We start from the raw sequence: 19058 nt of genomic DNA on the forward strand, positions 1-19058 counted from the left end.
TCTACACAGTATTTATTTCATCACTCACTGGCTGAAAACATGCTGCACAGCTATGCAAATGACGTGAGTTTTAGAAGTGAGTGGCTGTATGTTAAGAAATCTCTACAGATCATATATGTTGCACAATGAGTCACATGATATAGTATGCAACAGATAACCTTTCTGAAGATTTATTAACTTACCACAATTCACCAAAGTTACCAAATAGGATTTCAGCCACTGTATATATGTGCATACATCTAGCATATACAGAGAGATCTCAATTAATTGTAGTACAGTGGTGCCCCGCATGACGACGATAATCCGTTCCGTTAAAATTGCTGTATAGCGAAATTGTTGTCATGCGAAAAAACCCCATTGGAATGCGTTGAAAACCGGTTAATGCATTCCAATGAGGAAGTACCTCATCGTCCAGCAAAGATCGCCCATAGAGAACCGCTGATCAGCTGTTTAAAATTGTTGTCTTCCGAAGCTTCTGTCCGGAATACAGTCATTTTGCAAAGGGAGGGAAGCCATTTTGCGAAGGACAGCCATTTTACGGAGCCGGAAAAAACATCGTTTTGTGAACAAACGGTTCGTGAAGCAAGGACCTAATCAACATAAAGTGGATTTCCCCCATAGGAACCATCATTTTGCGATCGCAATAGCGATCGCAAAAAAGTCATTGTCAAGCAATTTCTTTGTTTACCGGGGTAAGCGTCTAGCTGGACACCACTGTAGTAGTAATGTCCCCAGTGAGTATGTTTCTATAAACTCATCAGTAGTCAGAAATATTAGCAAAAGCAAATTGTTACCGTAAACAACATAATCCGGTTTGCAGCGATATCTGTAGGCTGCACATTTTGCCCTTGGATAAATCGAGTTTTTAAGTTTAAAGAAACAACATCATCATCAAAAGATCTGCCAAAGCTGTTACTCCTTGTGCTGCTGGCTTGCAAATCTTTCTTGAAAGCATAAGAACGCAGTCCAGGCTGAGAGTAGGATTTCCTCATTGGCCTTTTCTCCTGTTCTTCGTTAATCAAGGGTTGGAAGACAGAGCGGAATTTATCACGTATGGAAAATCCTCCAGATTGGTTGGCAGTTTCATGTTGTTGGGAAAATGAACCAGAGTCCAAATTTTTGGTATAACTAACATCATTAAATTTTTCGATACATTCATCTATAAGTGCTGGGGGTGCATTTTTGTGCGCTACTGTTATTCGGCCACAGAACAGCACCTCAAATTTTTTACGAAAAGGATCTTCAACATCTGAAAGATTATTCTGAACCTCTTCCTGCCTTGCAATCTTCCCAGCTTGTCTGATGGTGCTTATGATCTCAGGCACCTGTAAGAAAATGATGAGTATCAGTGCTAAGGAAGAAATCTGGGATAAAAATGTGATGCAGTATGTTACAATGCATTACAGTAGGACCCCCTCATACTCAGGTTCAGTATCCACTGATTCACTTATCCATAGATTGAAAATATTAAAAATATTAAAGGAAAATAAATCCTGAAAAAAAAACATTTCCACATGTATTACCAGAACCAGCCAATAGAGGGAGCCAGAGACCATGCTATGAATACTTATTAGTGAAGAATACATAGCATTATCTCTGATGCCCTCTAGTGGGCAGTTCTGGTAATGCATGGGGAAATTATATTCTGGTTTTTCTTCTGCCATTCTATGTATATAGCATTCACTATTATCCATGGTTTTCAGTATCCACAGGGGGACATGGAACCAATCCACAGCAGATATCAGGGTTCTGCTGTATTTTGCTTCTGAAAATCCTTTGTACAAATTAGCTGTAGTGATTTTGTTTACTCAAACCTGTTCACACTATTTGATCACTCATATTCAGGTGATTATAGTGATATAGGTACAATTATATATAAAAGTATAGAAACAATGTTCACAATACCTTAAAACCTATGTCTTTTCAGTTCAGTCAAATGGCACATTCAGCTGCCTGTTACCCACATCATTAACCAATTACTGAAGAAATATGAAGTGACTTGTAGGTGGAATACAAAGGCTAGGCTCTAAAAGATCTTGTGCAGTATTCTACGTACACAAACAGGGCTTTCATTCCCTCTGTGGCCAAGGCAGCCCCTTCCCAAAAAGCTGCTAGTGGTGGTTAGGGAATCATTTTGAGCACCATTTAAGGGCATACATAGGGGTACAGGCATAAGCAAGCCATTTTTTTGGCATGCACATGAGACAATGGTTGGATAAATATAAGTAACTGCATATGCTGGAAAAATTGAGCTTTAGGAACATATGTGCTAAAACCATAATACAGATTAGCAAATACAAATATTCTACCTTTCCAACTCAAAATATTATTTTGCCAGTATAAGACCCTATGCAGGTAAAATGTAGTCTATTTTAACTTTCTATATAACAACAGCAGCAACAGTAACAGCAGCAGCAACAACAACATGAAGCACAACAACAATATGATGCTATCATGTGGATTCCCACTAAAGACTTTTTACAGGGGTTTCTAGGGAAACAGCCCTCAGAAACTGAAGTTTAGCATTCTCCTTTTCTGGGAACACTTGGGGACTGTGGAGTTCATGCAGAACCATGCTGGCTGATTTTTTTCCTACAAGGCAGAGCAGGGAATCAAAATCCCAGGTGTTCCAGTTCACTGAGCTATCCAGGCAGCTCCTTTCTGTATAAAAAGGGTCAATTCAAAGATTACTCTTCCAGTATTGGACCCAATTTAATGAAAAATGCTGGGACTGCCAGTCGAATAACTGATATAATGAAGAACAATATGAGAAGGCAGGGTGATGACAGGATGGTATGGGAAGTTCAGTCACCCATATGACTCCAGTGTAGCCATGTTACTGATATGACGACGTTCTCACACCACATAGGTAAAAAGTGAAATTGGGTCAAACTTCGTATTTAAAAAATTTATTTTTCCAGAACCAATACATGATGGTACTGACCAATGAAATAAAAAGAAATTCTTTGTGCAGATTTACTTCCCATCTCATAAAATCGAGGCTTATTTCAACCAAAACTGAGAAAGAATAAATATGTGATGGGTCATAGATGAAGCAAGCATTTCAGGCATAAAATGCAAACCTTCTACTTTTAGAAAGCCATCACCCCTCAAAAGTAGAGAAATGGTACTGCAGAGAGCATAAAATTAACTCTTTCTGGAAAGTTGTCTGCCTTTGTATACTTCTTTTGCTGGCTTTCCCACCCCCACCCCCCAAACATATTTCAATTTAATTGCAGAAGAAAAAATTTACTTTACAATTTGACGAAGTCCTCAGTAAAGCCATTTTTACACCGGACATATCACAATACCATTAGTCAAAGGGTTACAATAAGGAAATAAGAATGATCTAAAAGTGAGACAGGAAGAATTACTTCATTTTCTGAGCATAGTGTATGACTCATATTGCTCAGTTGTACTTTGAACTAGTATTAAGAAGGTTAAAAAATAAGTATGATAGTCCCTGCTGCCTTGTACTTTGTACACACCAAAAACTATGAGGAATGGTTGAGGAAGTCAGGTATGTTTAGCCTGCAGAAGACTGAAGGGCATTATGATGGCCATATTCAGAGAACTGAAGAGCTGGCACATGGAATATATCTTATAGGCACAGATATATTCTGTCCCAGCTCTCTCTCTCTCTCTCTCTCTCTCTCTCTCTCTCTCTCTCTCTCTCTCTCTCTCTCTCTCTCTCCCTTTCATTGATTAGGCAACATTCATGGTTTTGTTACAGGTATACAAATGCTGAAACATGTAATAGCCAACATGTTTAAGCCACTGACTTTTCTTATATGTTCACAGTTGACCAAAACCTCAGGAGAGGCCATATTGACTGTTCTTCATCCATTGGAATGCAATGCAAAGCTTCGTAAAAGCTGGGCTAATAACTATACCCATCCTTGGAAAATCTTCCATTGACTGGTCTGGGAACTGAAACTACTAAGTTTTTAATGCCTACTGACTTTTAACAATTACAACTGAATTTTAATCTTTTCCATGTTTTAATGTTTTGATCTTTTAATTTAATTTTAAATCATATATTGTTAAATTTGTCTTTTAATATTTAACTTACTGTATTTTAATTGTGTGAATTTTAATGTTGTGAGCTGCTTTGGGTCCCTTGTTGGGAGAGATGTGGCATATAAATAAAAATAGTAATAATACTGAAATGTACATGTCTATTTAGACTTTCCATAGTTGATTATAATTCTTCTGATACTCTCTGCCATTCTTGTTGGGATGTTTTATGTTTTTACTTCTTGTACATTGGCTTTACAGTGTTTTATACATTACAGGTGTATTTTAATGTAAAATGCTTAAAATGTTTATATTTCAGTATATAAGTATTATAAAAAGAAAGGATTTACGCATTAAGTAACAAACCTGGATTTGTTACTTGGGGCAAACTACATGATACTTTAAATACTTAGTGTGAAATTCATGTTTCTCCTCCTCCTTACTTCCAAGTAATTTCAAGGAGTCCAATCTGGATTAGGGCCACCAGGCTCAGGCCTAAAAGATATGTATATATTTTAATTTTAAAATTCCATTAACATGAGTGGAGTTGGGACTGACCCATATATGTGGGGAAACTACAAATTTAAGAGGCAAAACTGCCAGAAGAAACCTTTAATCCACTCTTTTCTATGTACAGTGATACTGATCTGGTCCAGGCCACTGTTTGTTTCTTTAGGTGCTAACAAGATGAATCATTTATGCTGTTGTAGGTAATTTCAGGTTACTGAAGTGATTCTGCTCGCTGTGCAGCTGTGCTATTTATTTATTTATTTATTTATTTATTTATTTATTTATTTATTTATTTATTTATTTATTTATTTGAAATTGCTAAGCAAATTGACACTAATTAAAGAGTCTCTGCTTTGATTCCTCTTTCTTTAAACTCAGTATCACTGCACATGAGTAGCTGGCCTCACAGACAACCTGAAATAAAAGCAAGTATTCTTTAATTAGTGACTATCTAATTAAAAAGCCTCCAACTTCAATTCTAGGATGCAAGTGAAACCACCCAGTTTGTGCACAATGAGATTAGGTTTAAATTATGAGGAATTCAAGCAGCAATATTTTAATTACCGGCAATTTGATGTTGAAGGCTACATCTTTCACCTCAAAGTGACATAAATTGCACAAGAGAATGTTGGCCTTTTTTCCCAATGACCTTCTTGATCCATTTCCCTATTACATTTTTAGGTGAACATCTTTAAGAAGTATCACCAGGCCAAAAGGAAAAAAATGCATATCTAGGCATAAGATCCACAATTCAAACTAAGCATTTTATAACCATATACATAAGAGGAATCAAATTTTGAACTACTGTATCTTCAGTTGTATCTAAATAAGATCGTTCAAACAAGATCACTAATATTGAACATCTGAAATGTAAGTATGTTTCATATTACTGCTCCTGTGCATATATCCCTGCAAAATAGATCTTCTCTACTTAGTCAATTGGGCATTTGCGACCTGATTTTAAAACTTAAACAATGGTTTCTATTGTTTCTAAAACAAACAGCATTCCCATGTTACAGTTTAGAGCCTATCATAAGCAAAATAGAAACAGAACAAAGCTCTGCACTCAGTGTTCTTCTGGAGAAGTACAACTTGATTTGTGTTTTAAACCTCTCATTGGTACGGTGAGTCTTTTGTGCTGTCATCTTTAAAACACTGTAAAAAACATAGACACTATGTTCAATTTACCCATCTATTACTTCAATGAATTATGGAACATTCCTGAATTTGGAGGTGTTAGTTAGCCCTTGGCTTTTTCATTCCAGCATGTTCACACCAAGTAACACAAAATACCTTATTCTAAAAACAAGGAGAAATTCAGAAGGATTGCAAGATATATTAGCATAAAATGACCTTCTACAATTTAGCAGCTTTCTGTGTTGCTCAGACCATCTTCTCTAGAGAGTTATCTTTGTTTTTATTAAAAGGGAAAAGCACAAGTCTCCTGTGGCCAGTGCATGTTTATAGTCTGTTCCTCTCTTTTATTGGCTAAAAATCAGAGCACTAACAAGATTCAAGCTACAGTGGGTGCTGATCTGGGGTTATGTTAAGAAGCAATGCAACATGTATCATTCCACTAACACAAAACAGGTAGTATTTGGGAGCTCCTCCACTGCTGATAGAAGACCAACATGCAACACTTTGCACAAGCTGGAATATTTTGTGCTGGTTATTCTAGCTCTCCATAGGCATGGAGGTTTTAACACTAAGACGTTTTCTATCACATGATCCCTCTCCACACATACCATACATTTGAACTGAAAGAATTGGGAAGATGGTGTACTGTATGTACCATCAAGTCATTCCGGTTGTGCAGAACAGTCGCAGCAGCGCAACAAGATTTCATGTGGTTAACCAGCTACTGCACAGTGTGGTTAGGTGGCTAGATAAATGATAGCATACGGGATAGGAATGTCTAGGTTGGAAGCAGTACAGTGGGAGACAAGAACCCCTGGCCTGTAGGGTGAATCTGGTCCACAGCCTGTGAAGTCTCCCTGACCAGGCTCCCACTGGTTCTTCAGCAAGAAAGTGTCGCAAGAGACAGGCTCCATTAGGGTGAAAGATGGAATCAATGCCAAGTCACTGCTTGATTTGATAGCCAGCTGAGCCCTACACAAAACTGGTTGCCAAGGGTAGAGGAGAATTAATCTTGCTTATTGCACATCCAAGATAAATAGACCACAAAGAATAGGGACCACAGCATGAGAAGGCTGAAGAAAACACAAAGGATTGTGCCACTCCTCCAATTAATTCATCTATATATACAGGGAAAGCACAACATAGATGAGTGGCACAGTGGTCTCTATGTTACTCTCAAAAAGAGAACAGAGATTGGGTATTTTTTAAGATAGTGAGCAATGACACAGTCAAATACTGCAGGATTTGCTTTGCCTATATAGAATGGGTGAATATGAAATAGTTTTTTACTGACTACATGATGCAAAGGCTGATTTTATTCAGTCAAGCCCTTTCTGCTCCCAAAATAGATGTTTTCTTTGCTGCTGGGGAACTTCTACTTTTTCCATATGGGATTGCTGAAATTGGCTTTTTCTCACATGGTTAGTTGTGATCTGTTCTTGTAAAGATGGGGAGGGGTGTGTGTAGGCTCTATCTAAATGATATGGGCCATTGGGGTGTGATGTTTAGGATGGGAGAACATGACCCCACCTTCTTTCCTTTTCCTGATTGTCTTCCTTCTTTTTTTTTTTTTTTAACATTTCTTACATGCATGAAATTAGTGCTAGATCACCCTATCACCTTATTCCTGGATCATCATTATTATCTCCTCTATTTATGCCCTTGTCAGTTCCCCATCAGATCAGCAGAGGTGGGCCCAAAAGAAGGAAGGAAAGAAGTGGGAGCTGTGGGCTGGAATACAGATTACATCACGCCCAGTATGAATAATGAACTCCCAAATCAATCTGCAGCCCACTGACTGCAATGTTGAACATAATAAAGCTGCAAATCATATCACAGTGGTAGTTGCACCCTATGAGGCCCAAAGCAGAACAGTAATTTCAGGCCACTCCCTGCCACCACTTTTTTTAAAGCATATTGCTTTTTATCATTTTTTTCCGTCACAGGGAAACAGTAAATAAACATATAAAATACACATTTTAAAATGCAGCTATACACATTTTAAAATGCAATCAGAATGTTATGACTTGATGATTGAGATTAAATGCTAGTATCTTGTTCTATATTTATGTGCATAGAGTTCCAGTTCTGGAAATTGTTACAGCAACCTGAGACGGTGCAAGTGGCATGCCAGGCCCACACCCAGGTCATGCTGATCAGGCATGAAACCCATAAGCAGCTTTCAGCGCTTCAGATTGCTGTGGCAGATTCTGGAGTTGGAACTCCTTGTCCCTAAATAAGGAACAGGATACTAGACAATGAAAATATTTAAACATAATGATAAACCATATTCAGAATATTTTAGAAGCTATCTCATGTTTTTTTTTTTTTACTTTATCAGCAAAGTCAGAGATGGGATTATGCAAAGATACAGACCCCATTCAATAGACAAAACAGATAATACTGGCTGTCTTGACTGAAACACTGTTGAATGTAACATAAAGGATAACTTAGAGGACACTCATTATCTTATATGATTTGAAATTGGCTGCCCAGACTCTATACGGGTCTGTGGTTCAGAAAAGGTTGGGGATCACTGCTGTAGACCATCTTGACTGCTGCCATTGGTGTAGTCAACATTCAGGCTGCCCTTTGCTATATAAAGCTTTGCATCCTTTTTCCTGTTGGCAACGTGGGCATGATATTGTGCAGCAATATCAGGCCATTTCCTGATTTTTTGAATCATAGGTACAAAAGCACAATATCCCATATTCATAAAACTGAGGGGATTTTTGAAGGACAGAAATTTCTTTTTGTCTTCCTCCTGCATCACCATCTTGTTTTTCTTTATCTGCTGTGTTGCCTGCTATACATAAAAATATACAGACCATGCTGGCTGGCAGTTGTGGAATTTAGAGTCCCAAAAAGGGAACTTTTCCAAGGTTAGATGGTGGTGCAAAAATAATGAGTGGGTAAAGGGGCTTCTCTCCCAGGATGGCTGCATGGACTTACTCCCATATTAATATGCACAGGACAGTGACATTAATGCCACCCTCACTGGCCATGCAGACTTGCAATATATTTCCACGGCGTGAAAAGAGGCACTCCAGAGACACAACTAGACACCTAGGTTCCTATTCTATCTTTCACAGCACCAGAGGACGGAGTGGGGGGAAGAGAGAGAAACATATTCCAATGTTTGGAATGAGTAAAACAAGGAGTGAGAAATGAAAACAAACAGCAATGGGAGGCAACAATGAGTTATGACAGTGGCCAGATGCTGCACTCTTTCCTTTTCGCTCTTGTGCATGTCCCAATACTTATCTCCAAGAGGGGAGTCTTCCCTGTCAGTGCACAATGCTAAAGGGTAACTTCAGAGATCATCTCTGGTGGTGGAATGAACGGGCAACACATGCATCAGTACCTGAGCAGGAAGTGGCTCTTCTCCATTGCTGCTTTTCTCCTCCACATGCCTCACCCAAAGACACAGCAGCAACAGGAAACAGCAGATCTCCATTCCTCAAATGCCTGCCTCTGCTTGCTGTAAACTCTGCTGCCCTTTGGAGAGGGCCATGCCCTTCCTCTGTTGCTCACACTTCTAACCTCCATGAAATCTCTAGTCTAACTGTTGTTTCTGTCACCACCAATGTACCCTCTAACGTTCAGTTCCACTGGTGACAGAGGTGCAGTTTTACCAGGTTACACAAGGTGATGCTAGCTGTAGAGAAACTTCCCCGAGATGAATACACCAAAACAACTTGTAGTGTTGCTAGAAGAATTACGTGTATTATTTACAGTAGTTATATACATATATACAGCCTTAGTCTTGGTTTCCAGTCCTTGGTCATACACAGCAGTTCTACAGGATTCAGTTCACAAATCACAGTCAAAGTCCATATAAATCTGTCCAGAGTTCGTTTACCAGTTAAGCAGTCCCGAAGCCAAGATTTCTTCACCAATATGCAGGAACACGGAGACAGGCTTCTCTCAGGATCTCTCCAACAGCACTCTGACGATAGCAACAAGACACAGTATTCACCATCCCACACCACCAACCAACAGATTGTGTGTGCTGGCTCTGCCAGCTTTATTCCTGGATCTACCAATCCAGAGATTCTTCTCTCAGCTGTTCTAATCAGCCCAGCTGTATTAGCTCTGATTATACATGTGTCTGCTGCTCCGATCCTGTTAAATACTTATAGAATTGCATTCAACAATTTCCTCAGGTTGCCCAAAACCTGTCAATTGGGTGGGGCTGTGCCCCTCTCTCGCACGTGACTTTGCCCCCCTATGCGCACGCATGCGACTCTGCCCCCTCGTATGCATCGTGACCAGAACGTAATGCAATCGCTGCACAGAGGAGGAAGACAACTGCATGCAGGAAGAAAGAGGTGCAAGTGTACACATGCGCGCCCGGATTAGAGGGAACCTTGTCGCTTCTGATCTCCACCATGCCTCTGTTCTCTCAGCCACCTTTTCTTAATCATGTCCAGACTTTCACATACAACCCTCAGAATTTCTTCATGAACTCCATTTTGGGAACCAGTGCTCTGCAGTATTTAAGAAATGAATAAATGTTTCAGAGATTGGAGAAATTTGCAGATTATTTCGGTAAGCTCTCTCTAAAACTACTGCACTTTCTTTCCAGTACATCATTGGGGGAAAATGGGGACTTTGAGGAAGATTGGAACAGTTTTGGGTTATTTGGAGTAGAAAACAGATGGATATATATATAAAAAAGACTAGAAAGTCTGACTGTGTTTGGACTGAGACTAAATTGCTATTACTGTACTAGCTCAGCAAGGGACTGCTACCATGTTGCTTATGTTGCCATTATGAAAGTATGCTATCAGAGTTTGTTTCATGATTTTTTCCTTTAAGTTTACAAACTTCAAGTTCAGAAAGAAAAGAGCTAGCAATAATGCATGTAGATACTGATGTTGATATGGTCGCTTTAATGGTGTCAGCCTCCCTCATATATGAACCCTAGGGCAGCTGCCTCATCCGTTGCCCTCCACATTTAAAAAACTCTGCTCTGTTCAAAACATATCATTTTTCTTAGATTTAATTGCTGTGAGAAATCAGATTTGAAATCATGCAATCATTTATTGTGGGAACTGAGAAATATCAGGTCAGATGCACAGCACCACTATATTAAAGTGCCCAGTAAAACCCATGCCAAGTATAGGTTTAGCACAGATGCACAGAAGGTATGTACCCAACCCCCGGGAGAGCAGCTTTCAAGAAATCTCTTTTAATGTTCTCCCAACCTGAAAACCTATTCACACACTTGCTACTGCCCTATGTCTGTAGCTCTCAAAAATGCATTAGCAACAGGTAATGCATTCTGTTCTTAACTTTATTTTCAATTTCCCGGAAGAAAGTTTGAATATTCAGTATGCTTTAATGCACTAATACAATGCATTAAGTTCCCAGAGTCAATAACAATGGCATTTTAAGTTTGTGCTTGTATTGATCAATGTCCTATTCTTGCGTGTTTACCATCTCAAATCCAGTATCAAAATAATCCAAACAGGTATTCTGAACTCCAGAAAGTACTAGGTGTACAGTTTCCTGAAAGGACAAGCAGAAACTTGCTCTGCTTTCTATTCTGTACAGAGAAACATCTCTGTCCTCTGACCTGTTGTCCCCTTCACTGTATCACATTTTACCATAGGAATAGTTTCCCAGCTGTACTCCCCTATAAGAATGTGGTCAAAGTTATGACTACGGACTCCTAAATCGTGGACCTAGTCATGGAGTTCCTTATTTAGGAGGAGCTAATGTGGTACAGACACTGCACTTTTCTCCTAAGTGGGAAGAGAGTCTTAGATTTCTCAGTTAGGAAAGACTGCTTCATTACAAGGATAAACTGAAACCAAAAATCCACAACAGCCTGCTTGTTATGTCATGCATGGCAAACAATTACCCTAAATAGCAAGAGCAACTACTGTATGTTTTTTGAGTATGCCAAACAATAAATCCTAACCTTAAATAAAACTGTAGTCTGAGTAGTGTTGAAATTGTAGTGTCAAAATTATCTCACATCATACTAACACTTTTGCCCTTTTAGCTAAGTTATTCAGATACATCCGTACATTTAGAATGAAGAAGGTACATCCTTTGCAATACAGGGGCATCTCTTTTTTCTAAGTATGAGGGTATGGTCAGACAGGGAAACAGCTTGCATTCTGGACCATTTGTGACACAATCTGGTGTGAGGTATTTCCCAGGTTCCCAGGAGCATATAGCACACAGAAGATTGTGAACCAGCCAGATCCTGCTCTGCACCTAAGGGGGACCTTTATGCTGCATCAGTAGACCTAGGTAAAGGTTCCTCTTGACATTTAGTCCAGTCATGTCCGATGCTAGGGGGCGGTGCTCATCCCCATTTCCAAGCCATAGAGCCAGCGTTTGTTCATAGACAGTTTCTGTGGTCACGTGGCCAGCGCAACTAGACATGGAATGCCATTACCTTCCCACCATGGTGATATTTATTTATCTACTCAAATTTATATGCTTTCGAACTTCTAGGTTGGTGGAGCTGGGACAAGCGACGGGAGCTCACTACGTCACATGGATTCGATCTTAGGACTGCCGGTCTTCTGACCTTGCAGCACAGAGCCTTCTGCAGTTTAACCTGCAGCGCCACCACATCCCTACTGCACTCTATTTTGTGATTCCTGTACAGATGGAAGAGTCACTTTAAGGGAGATTGTGCCCAGAGAAACAACTCTTTCTAGTATGCTCAGACATGATCCTTTCTCGCCATCTTATCATACCCTTAGACTAAAATTCCGGAGAACCTGCATAGCAAAGCACATTAAATACTAAAGAGTTGCTTCCAGCAAATAACGAAGCTAGGAACTTAACGTGTGTCCTGAAACCCATTAGAAAGTGTTGCCCTTTTGAGGATTAGGATGGTTACAAGCTAGAAAACTGTGTGTTCTAATTCATTAACTCAAACAAACAAACAAAAAATCTCTTCCAGCCACCAGAACTCATTATATTGAGGAAACATTAAATAATTTGTTGTATAGGACAAATTTAGTCCCAGTAGTAAATCTGTTACCCATGTTTTCCAGTGATATTGGTGTGTGTGTGATAGAATGACATACAATAATCTTGCTGTGCCATTTAACAGAAACAGTTTTTTAATGTTCAGTTGCACCATGCAGCTTCTTTTGCAGTTCTAGTTCTATAGTTAGAACAGGAAATGCCCCTAGTGTTGGAGAGGATGCACGTGTCCCAGTCTAAATACTTGACAACAGGTGTTCTCTGTGTGATTTCTCTTAAAGGATAGTTTCATATGGAGTTAAAAAGTCTGGCTTCCCCCACTTGAAAATAAACAGAATACTGCTTTGTGTTTCTGTGAGGAGTGGTTAACTGATAAAAAAAGGGAATCCAGTTCTGGGATTTTCCCTTGCTTGGTGTCAAGACCTAAACAGATCTTACAAGAGAAGACAATATTGCTAGAAAGGAGGGGGACTGCTAGGAAGAGAGAACAACCTAACATGAGATGATGTTGTTTTGGAAGATCTGAGCAGAGCTGTTAGTGACAGGACGTTTTGGAGGTCACTTGACCATATAGTAACCACACATCAGAATTAGCTTGATGGCACATAACATCTTCGGATATTTTTTTTCTTAATTACCAGGCAAATATAGTGACAAGACAGGTGGAATAGCTGAAAACTATGACAGGATATAGGCACCAAAGCTCTGCTAACATTGAGTAAGACCATCCATAGCCACAAAGGGGAAAAAAACATAATTTCACAGCTTAAACAAGTGAGTTTCTAAATATTTGTTCTCTATTCTATTCTTTTAAAAATATGTTTATAACCAGACACAGAATTCCTTTGCCTGGAGAAATGCCTGTTTGGCCAGGATTGAGTTAATAAGTTCTCCTTCTGAGAGTCAGCTAACTGAGTGTTGACTGACAGGGTCAAAAGTTTGGATTGTCTCAGCATGAAGCTGATTTCCCCTTTGAAAACTTGTGTCAGAAATCTTCAGATTATGTTTACTGAAAACATCCAGAACGTGGACAAACACAACTGCTCTGTGCCTTTGTAATGCAGAAATACTTTACATATGTCTTATGAAACTGTATGTTAATTCCCTGGAGGTATATGGCAAAATATCCCTTTCTGGAGGTCTGTCATTCCATTACTTCCTTTAAAGCAAGGAGGTTTTTTGGGTGTTTTTAACTCTTCAAAGAAAACACATCTTTTGACTATCAGGCAAAAACAAAAGAATTTTTTAAAAAAATTAAAGAAAACAAAAGCATTGTGGCACTTTACAGACTAATTGCTATATTTTAATATGAACCTTCATGGATTAAATCCACTTCCTCAGACATGCCAAATATTTCTGTGGTTTTTAATTGACCTCCAAACATCTCCCTTCTCAGCCCCTGTCTTTCCTTTGTGATGGACAACAATGTATCTACTTTGGAAAGTTTTTGCCTGTTCCACACATGCTCAGCTTATAAGAAAGTCACTATTTTATCCTTTTGAAAGGCCTCTCTCTTTTTTGGCTGTATTCTTCCCAAATAAAAAAAAGGAGGTGGAACAACCATTCTCTTTCAAGATAAGCAAGATTGGTCTTTTCAATTTGTATGAACTATTTTAAATATGGGGACATTTACAGTTGCTTGGTTTTGCACAGGGAGGAGGGAAACAGTTTTACTTTTCAAAAGATCATAATTCAAAAACCTTTTGCCCAAATTTCCCCAAAGTTAGCACAGAACAAGAGCAAACTGTCTGTTTCATTCTTGATAAAGTGGGTGCCAATCAAACGTCCAGTTTCAAAGGTATATATATATATATATTTGGGGCAATCTATTTCTCTCTCTGATACTGTGAGGATTGCAGCTAAGGTCACAAGGAACTGGACACTGATGGTGGTAGCAGATGACGTCATACTTCCTGATACTGAGAAAGTCTCTGGGCTTGTTATCCTTGCCTCTACTACACTATTTCTAATATCTCCTTTCACAGGTTTCTTTACTAATTATTCAAATAGATCACATTCTGCCTCAAAGACCTTCTACCTTTATGTTTGTGCTTTTTTGTAAATATAGCTTCAATAAAAACTATTTTCACCAGACTATTAGAGCGATTTTTTAAAAAATGTGAGACAGTTGCCTAAGGATGTGAATCACACCCATAAGATTAAAAGTGAAGCAGACTCATCTGAATAAAGGAAATGCTAAACACCTTCCAAAAGTATAGCTTATACATACACGTCTATATAAACATAAGCCTGAGCTCAGTAAAACTTACTCACCAAAGTAATTGCCATACACAAGTAGTGTGTGCTAGATTAGAACTGAGTTCTCCTCCTGATGAGAAATCTTTTGCTAGATCTTAAATCATCTTTAAGGGCACTCTGCAGTTATGGCTCTTGCTCATTACTGCTCTTACCATCCACTACCTCTCTTACCATATGGACTGCTTCTTTCCAGTAACGTTCTAATTAGGAAGCTTTTAAGACAGTCCATTTCAACAAGGCATGCTCCTATCTTCAAGATCTTTCTTTCATTTAAGTATAGCAGAGTGAGTTCTTCAATGGAGCAGCTTTTATATCTGTATTGAACCCCAAATGAACAAACTAATACCTGGTTAGCATCACTACCATGGACTACAGTTTTCTCATACTTGGCCATGCTCTACTAATCTATATCACATATTATACTGTAGACACCTTATCTGCATCCTTATGTGTAAAATAATTGATTAGATAAAACCCAATTAGAAATGTCCAGTGGTAAAAGAGAGGGATCATTCACCTGGAGTCTGCCATAATGGCACTGGAGTTCTATCGCTGCTAGTTCGAGGATGTAACCGAATCAAGCATCTTCTACTTTCTCTGATACAGAACATACACGGAGACACGTTAAGCACGAAAGTGCTCAATAAATTCCATGTTAGAGTTACAGACCAGTTTACCTTGACAAACAATAACCTCAGAGGGATACTTGTCCCAACCATGATTATTAAATCCAGATCTTGTTGATATGTGTCATTATTGTGAATGGGAGGCACAGGGGTAGACAGGGAAGAACACTTCCACACCAACCAAGCTACAAGACCAAAATCAGAACCAGCAGAAGTGATGTATACATCTGAATATGTGCATTTTAAAACGAGACAACATAAAAGCTAAAAATCCCTGTTGTGACTGTAACAATTGTTTGGTTTCCTCAGCAACATTTGTTTCCAAAACCATCTTTACTGTATATGAAAAAAGATGTAACAAAAATCTATCTTCCATTCTCAACGGGGGTCATAATACCTCCTGGGAGGCCGTAACACATTTGAAGGGGCCGCAGACTGGAAACAATTCTCCACACACCATTTTATAAGATTCATTATGTGACTTATACAATCCTGATTCAGCCTTTCTTTCATATTGTGTTTATGGCTGTACTAGCCAGTAGGTAACAGGATGCAGCAACTGACAAACTTACATATGAACAAAGGTCAAAAAGTATGTTGTCAAAAGAGAAGAGAACTGATATATTGAGGATGAAGGACTTCTGAGAGAGAGATGACATCAGGGTGAAAGCTTCTTGCAGTTTTGAACAGCAGAGATGTGCACTCATCTCTAACAATGAGTCACTTACATCCTTCTCCATACAGTGGTTGGAATCCTGTTATTTAGTATAACAAATCACAACTGGACTATTGAATCAGTGGAACATACAGAGGAGTTCATTCATCAAATTCCCACTGATTCAATAAGCCTACTCTAATTACAATTTACTACATCAGCACTTCCGTCAATGTTTCCCAGGGATGTGCCACAGAATCTGTACTACACACTGGCCAGCCAGGCAAGATAACGCACATTATTTGTACAATACCAACAAGTTTCTGGCCAAATAAGGAATAGGAGGGGAAATAAAATAAAATAAAAAATAAATCAGGAAAACATTTTGAAACAGCCAACATTAGATTTGGGGACTTTGTATCTGTCTACAACTCTTTGAGCATAGGTGGTCGGCCTGATTACCACCCACTCCCCAGAACCTGCTGGACCACTTACTGTGCGGTGCGAGGTGCACGTGGTCAGCATCATCTCCTTTGCCCCTATCACAGCGGTAGGCCAGCTGCCGCAGCCCCACCTCCCTGCTCACCCAGCCACCCTGCAGCTGAGCAGGGAGGCTCATCCTCCTATCCCCTTGCTGGAGTGGCCAGGCCAGCAGGGAGGTGGGGCTGTGGCAGCCCGGCTACTGCTACAATTGGGGTGCAGGAGATGACGCCAGTCATGTGCACCTCACACCATGCAGTAAATGGTCCAGCAGGTTCTATGGGTAGGTTGTAATCGGGCTAGTCATAGACAAATACGAAGCCCCCATGTCTAGTCAACATGTATGTGTGATGTCAGCACTTTTTTGTAAAAGCTACTATAATATTAAAACGTTAGAAATGGGCCCTTATGATTATAGTGATGAAAAGACTGAACAAAGATAAGGACATTGATGTCGGACTGCGGACCTCGAACTGCATGATGACTCAATGGGCAGCCTTGGTTAAATTCCTGATTTTCATTATAAGATCTTACCTATAAATTGGAACAGTAATGTTGTTGCTGTTTTGACTTATATACTGTCCCATAGTATTGAACCAATCTTTGGGAAGTTTACAACATGATTATCCAAACAACACTTTGCCCCCACCCCCACCCCACCCGGTAAGCTGGGTACTCATTTTGCCAACCTCGGAAGGATGGAAGGCTGAGTCAACCTTGAGCTGGCTACCTTAATCCATCAGGATCAAACTCAAGTCATGACTGCCTGGCTACAGAACTGCAGTTTAATTAGTGTACCACAGGGCTATTAACTAATATTGTAGCTATTAGAAGCAAAAACCTATAAGGATACTTTTATATAGCACTACACATAATTACACAAGTATGTGTTTACATTTTCTTATTCCTATTTTGTAATGTTCCTAGTCTAGATTTTAACAAGCTTAATATGTTCAGGTAATCAAGATAACACACTAATCCCACTTTGTTATTCTAAAATGCCATTGCACTCTATAAATTGTGTAATCTATTTCTGGCAAAAAGAACACAATCATGACATTATATTTAGAAACGTTCCTGTTCCCTCTGAGACAACCACAGCTAACCAACTAAGTCCATGTGCCAGACAAAAAAGGATGCAAGTGGGTAGATTTCATTGCTCGGTTAGAAACAGGGAAAGTTCTGTGGGCAACAGAAATGTTCAGACTTTTCAGTCCCATCCAGGACAGGAAATATGAGTGCAGGATAAAACTAAGAAGAAGAATAAGCTATTGCTTACTCTAAATCACCCAACATACCCCTTACATTAGACACAGCAGTGAGATACTGTACTGAGGAGGACAATAATAAATAGTTGCCCTAATCGCTGCTATTTCTTGGGGAGGATTATGTATTTTTGTACCAAAATAGTCTACATACAGTATAGGAGGAACATCCTGGCTTTAAGAAGGAACGGAAGTAAATTAGTATACATGAATTACATTACTCATATATTCCACCTACATGTTCTATGATAAAATAAGTATGTATAAGGAGGCAAATAGCATGAACCTCAACCAGTGATTGGGTCCTCCCTTCCCCATTGCCATAAAGAGTTTTACAATATTATTGTTACTGGCTGAAATTCTATTGGTGTTCTCATACAGTCTAACTCATAGAGGCTAACTATGTCTAATTGATGAGGTGGCAGGGTGCATTTGTGGTTAGGCAGTCAGGTGCATGACCAAAGCACCCAACTGACATAAATTCTGGCACCACACCAATTAGCTGAAATAAGCTATTGCAAGTTATGCAGATAACATGTGATCATCAACAAGATTCTAGCTTATCTGGGGAATAACCAGAAAAGGAATATAAACATAAGGAAAGATAAAGGAAATTACAAACATGGGCTGACTCTTCACATATTGCCTGGCCATAATGAGCTCTTTCTAATTTTAAATTTCAGGTTCAACCATCCTGAATCACAATTGGGAATTTGTTTTAGGTTTCTTAATCTCTCAGTGGGGGGAAAAGCCACCACCACATGAGTACGTTACTGTATTCTTGTATCATTTAACCTCCTGTACTACACAGTGCCAGCACTTAGATGAACACAGAATTTCAGTAGAAGCTGCTATCAAGCCAAATAGCTAAAATATAAACAATGCCTTCCACTTTTGCTCTGGGGCTGTCTTCATGCATGCTTCTACACTCTATAGAGCTGTCACTCAAGTCTCTTCACATTTCTGAATCAAACAAAGCAGAGACGGGTATCATATCATCCGGAACAAACAAATGTAAATTAAAGCAAAACTTAATCTACTACTTGTTACTTAAAAAAATCCCCCCTTTCCAAAATCTGCTGTGAAGGAAGAGGTGTATCGTAGGCTGCAAACCTAAGCATACCTACCAGGAGGAAAGCCCAACTCAATAAA

The 19058-nt window shown here is 39.2% G+C and overlaps 1 protein-coding gene and 1 long non-coding RNA gene across 14 annotated transcripts in view; one reads left to right on the plus strand and one right to left on the minus strand.

Moving 5' to 3' along the window:
* TBC1D1 (TBC1 domain family member 1) overlaps positions 1-19058 on the minus strand; it is a 114301-nt gene that overhangs the window by 63650 nt on the left and 31593 nt on the right. For 12 of the 13 annotated variants that reach the window (XM_073001130.2, XM_073001139.2, XM_078394014.1 and 9 more), the window contains one exon: positions 795-1325. In XM_073001130.2, the coding sequence (XP_072857231.2) occupies positions 795-1325 (531 nt within the window). Of the gene's footprint in view, positions 1-794; positions 1326-9526; positions 9931-19058 lie in introns of those variants that run through there. The other variant, XM_078394020.1, reaches the window with a different exon arrangement.
* On the plus strand, positions 9967-16533 carry LOC144589421 (uncharacterized). The gene is made up of 2 exons (XR_013545512.1): positions 9967-10215; positions 12139-16533. It is a non-coding gene; the product is annotated as an uncharacterized LOC144589421 (long non-coding RNA).

This window comes from Pogona vitticeps, chromosome 5 (assembly GCF_051106095.1).
Source record: "Pogona vitticeps strain Pit_001003342236 chromosome 5, PviZW2.1, whole genome shotgun sequence".
Taxonomy (NCBI): Eukaryota; Metazoa; Chordata; class Lepidosauria; order Squamata; family Agamidae; genus Pogona; species Pogona vitticeps.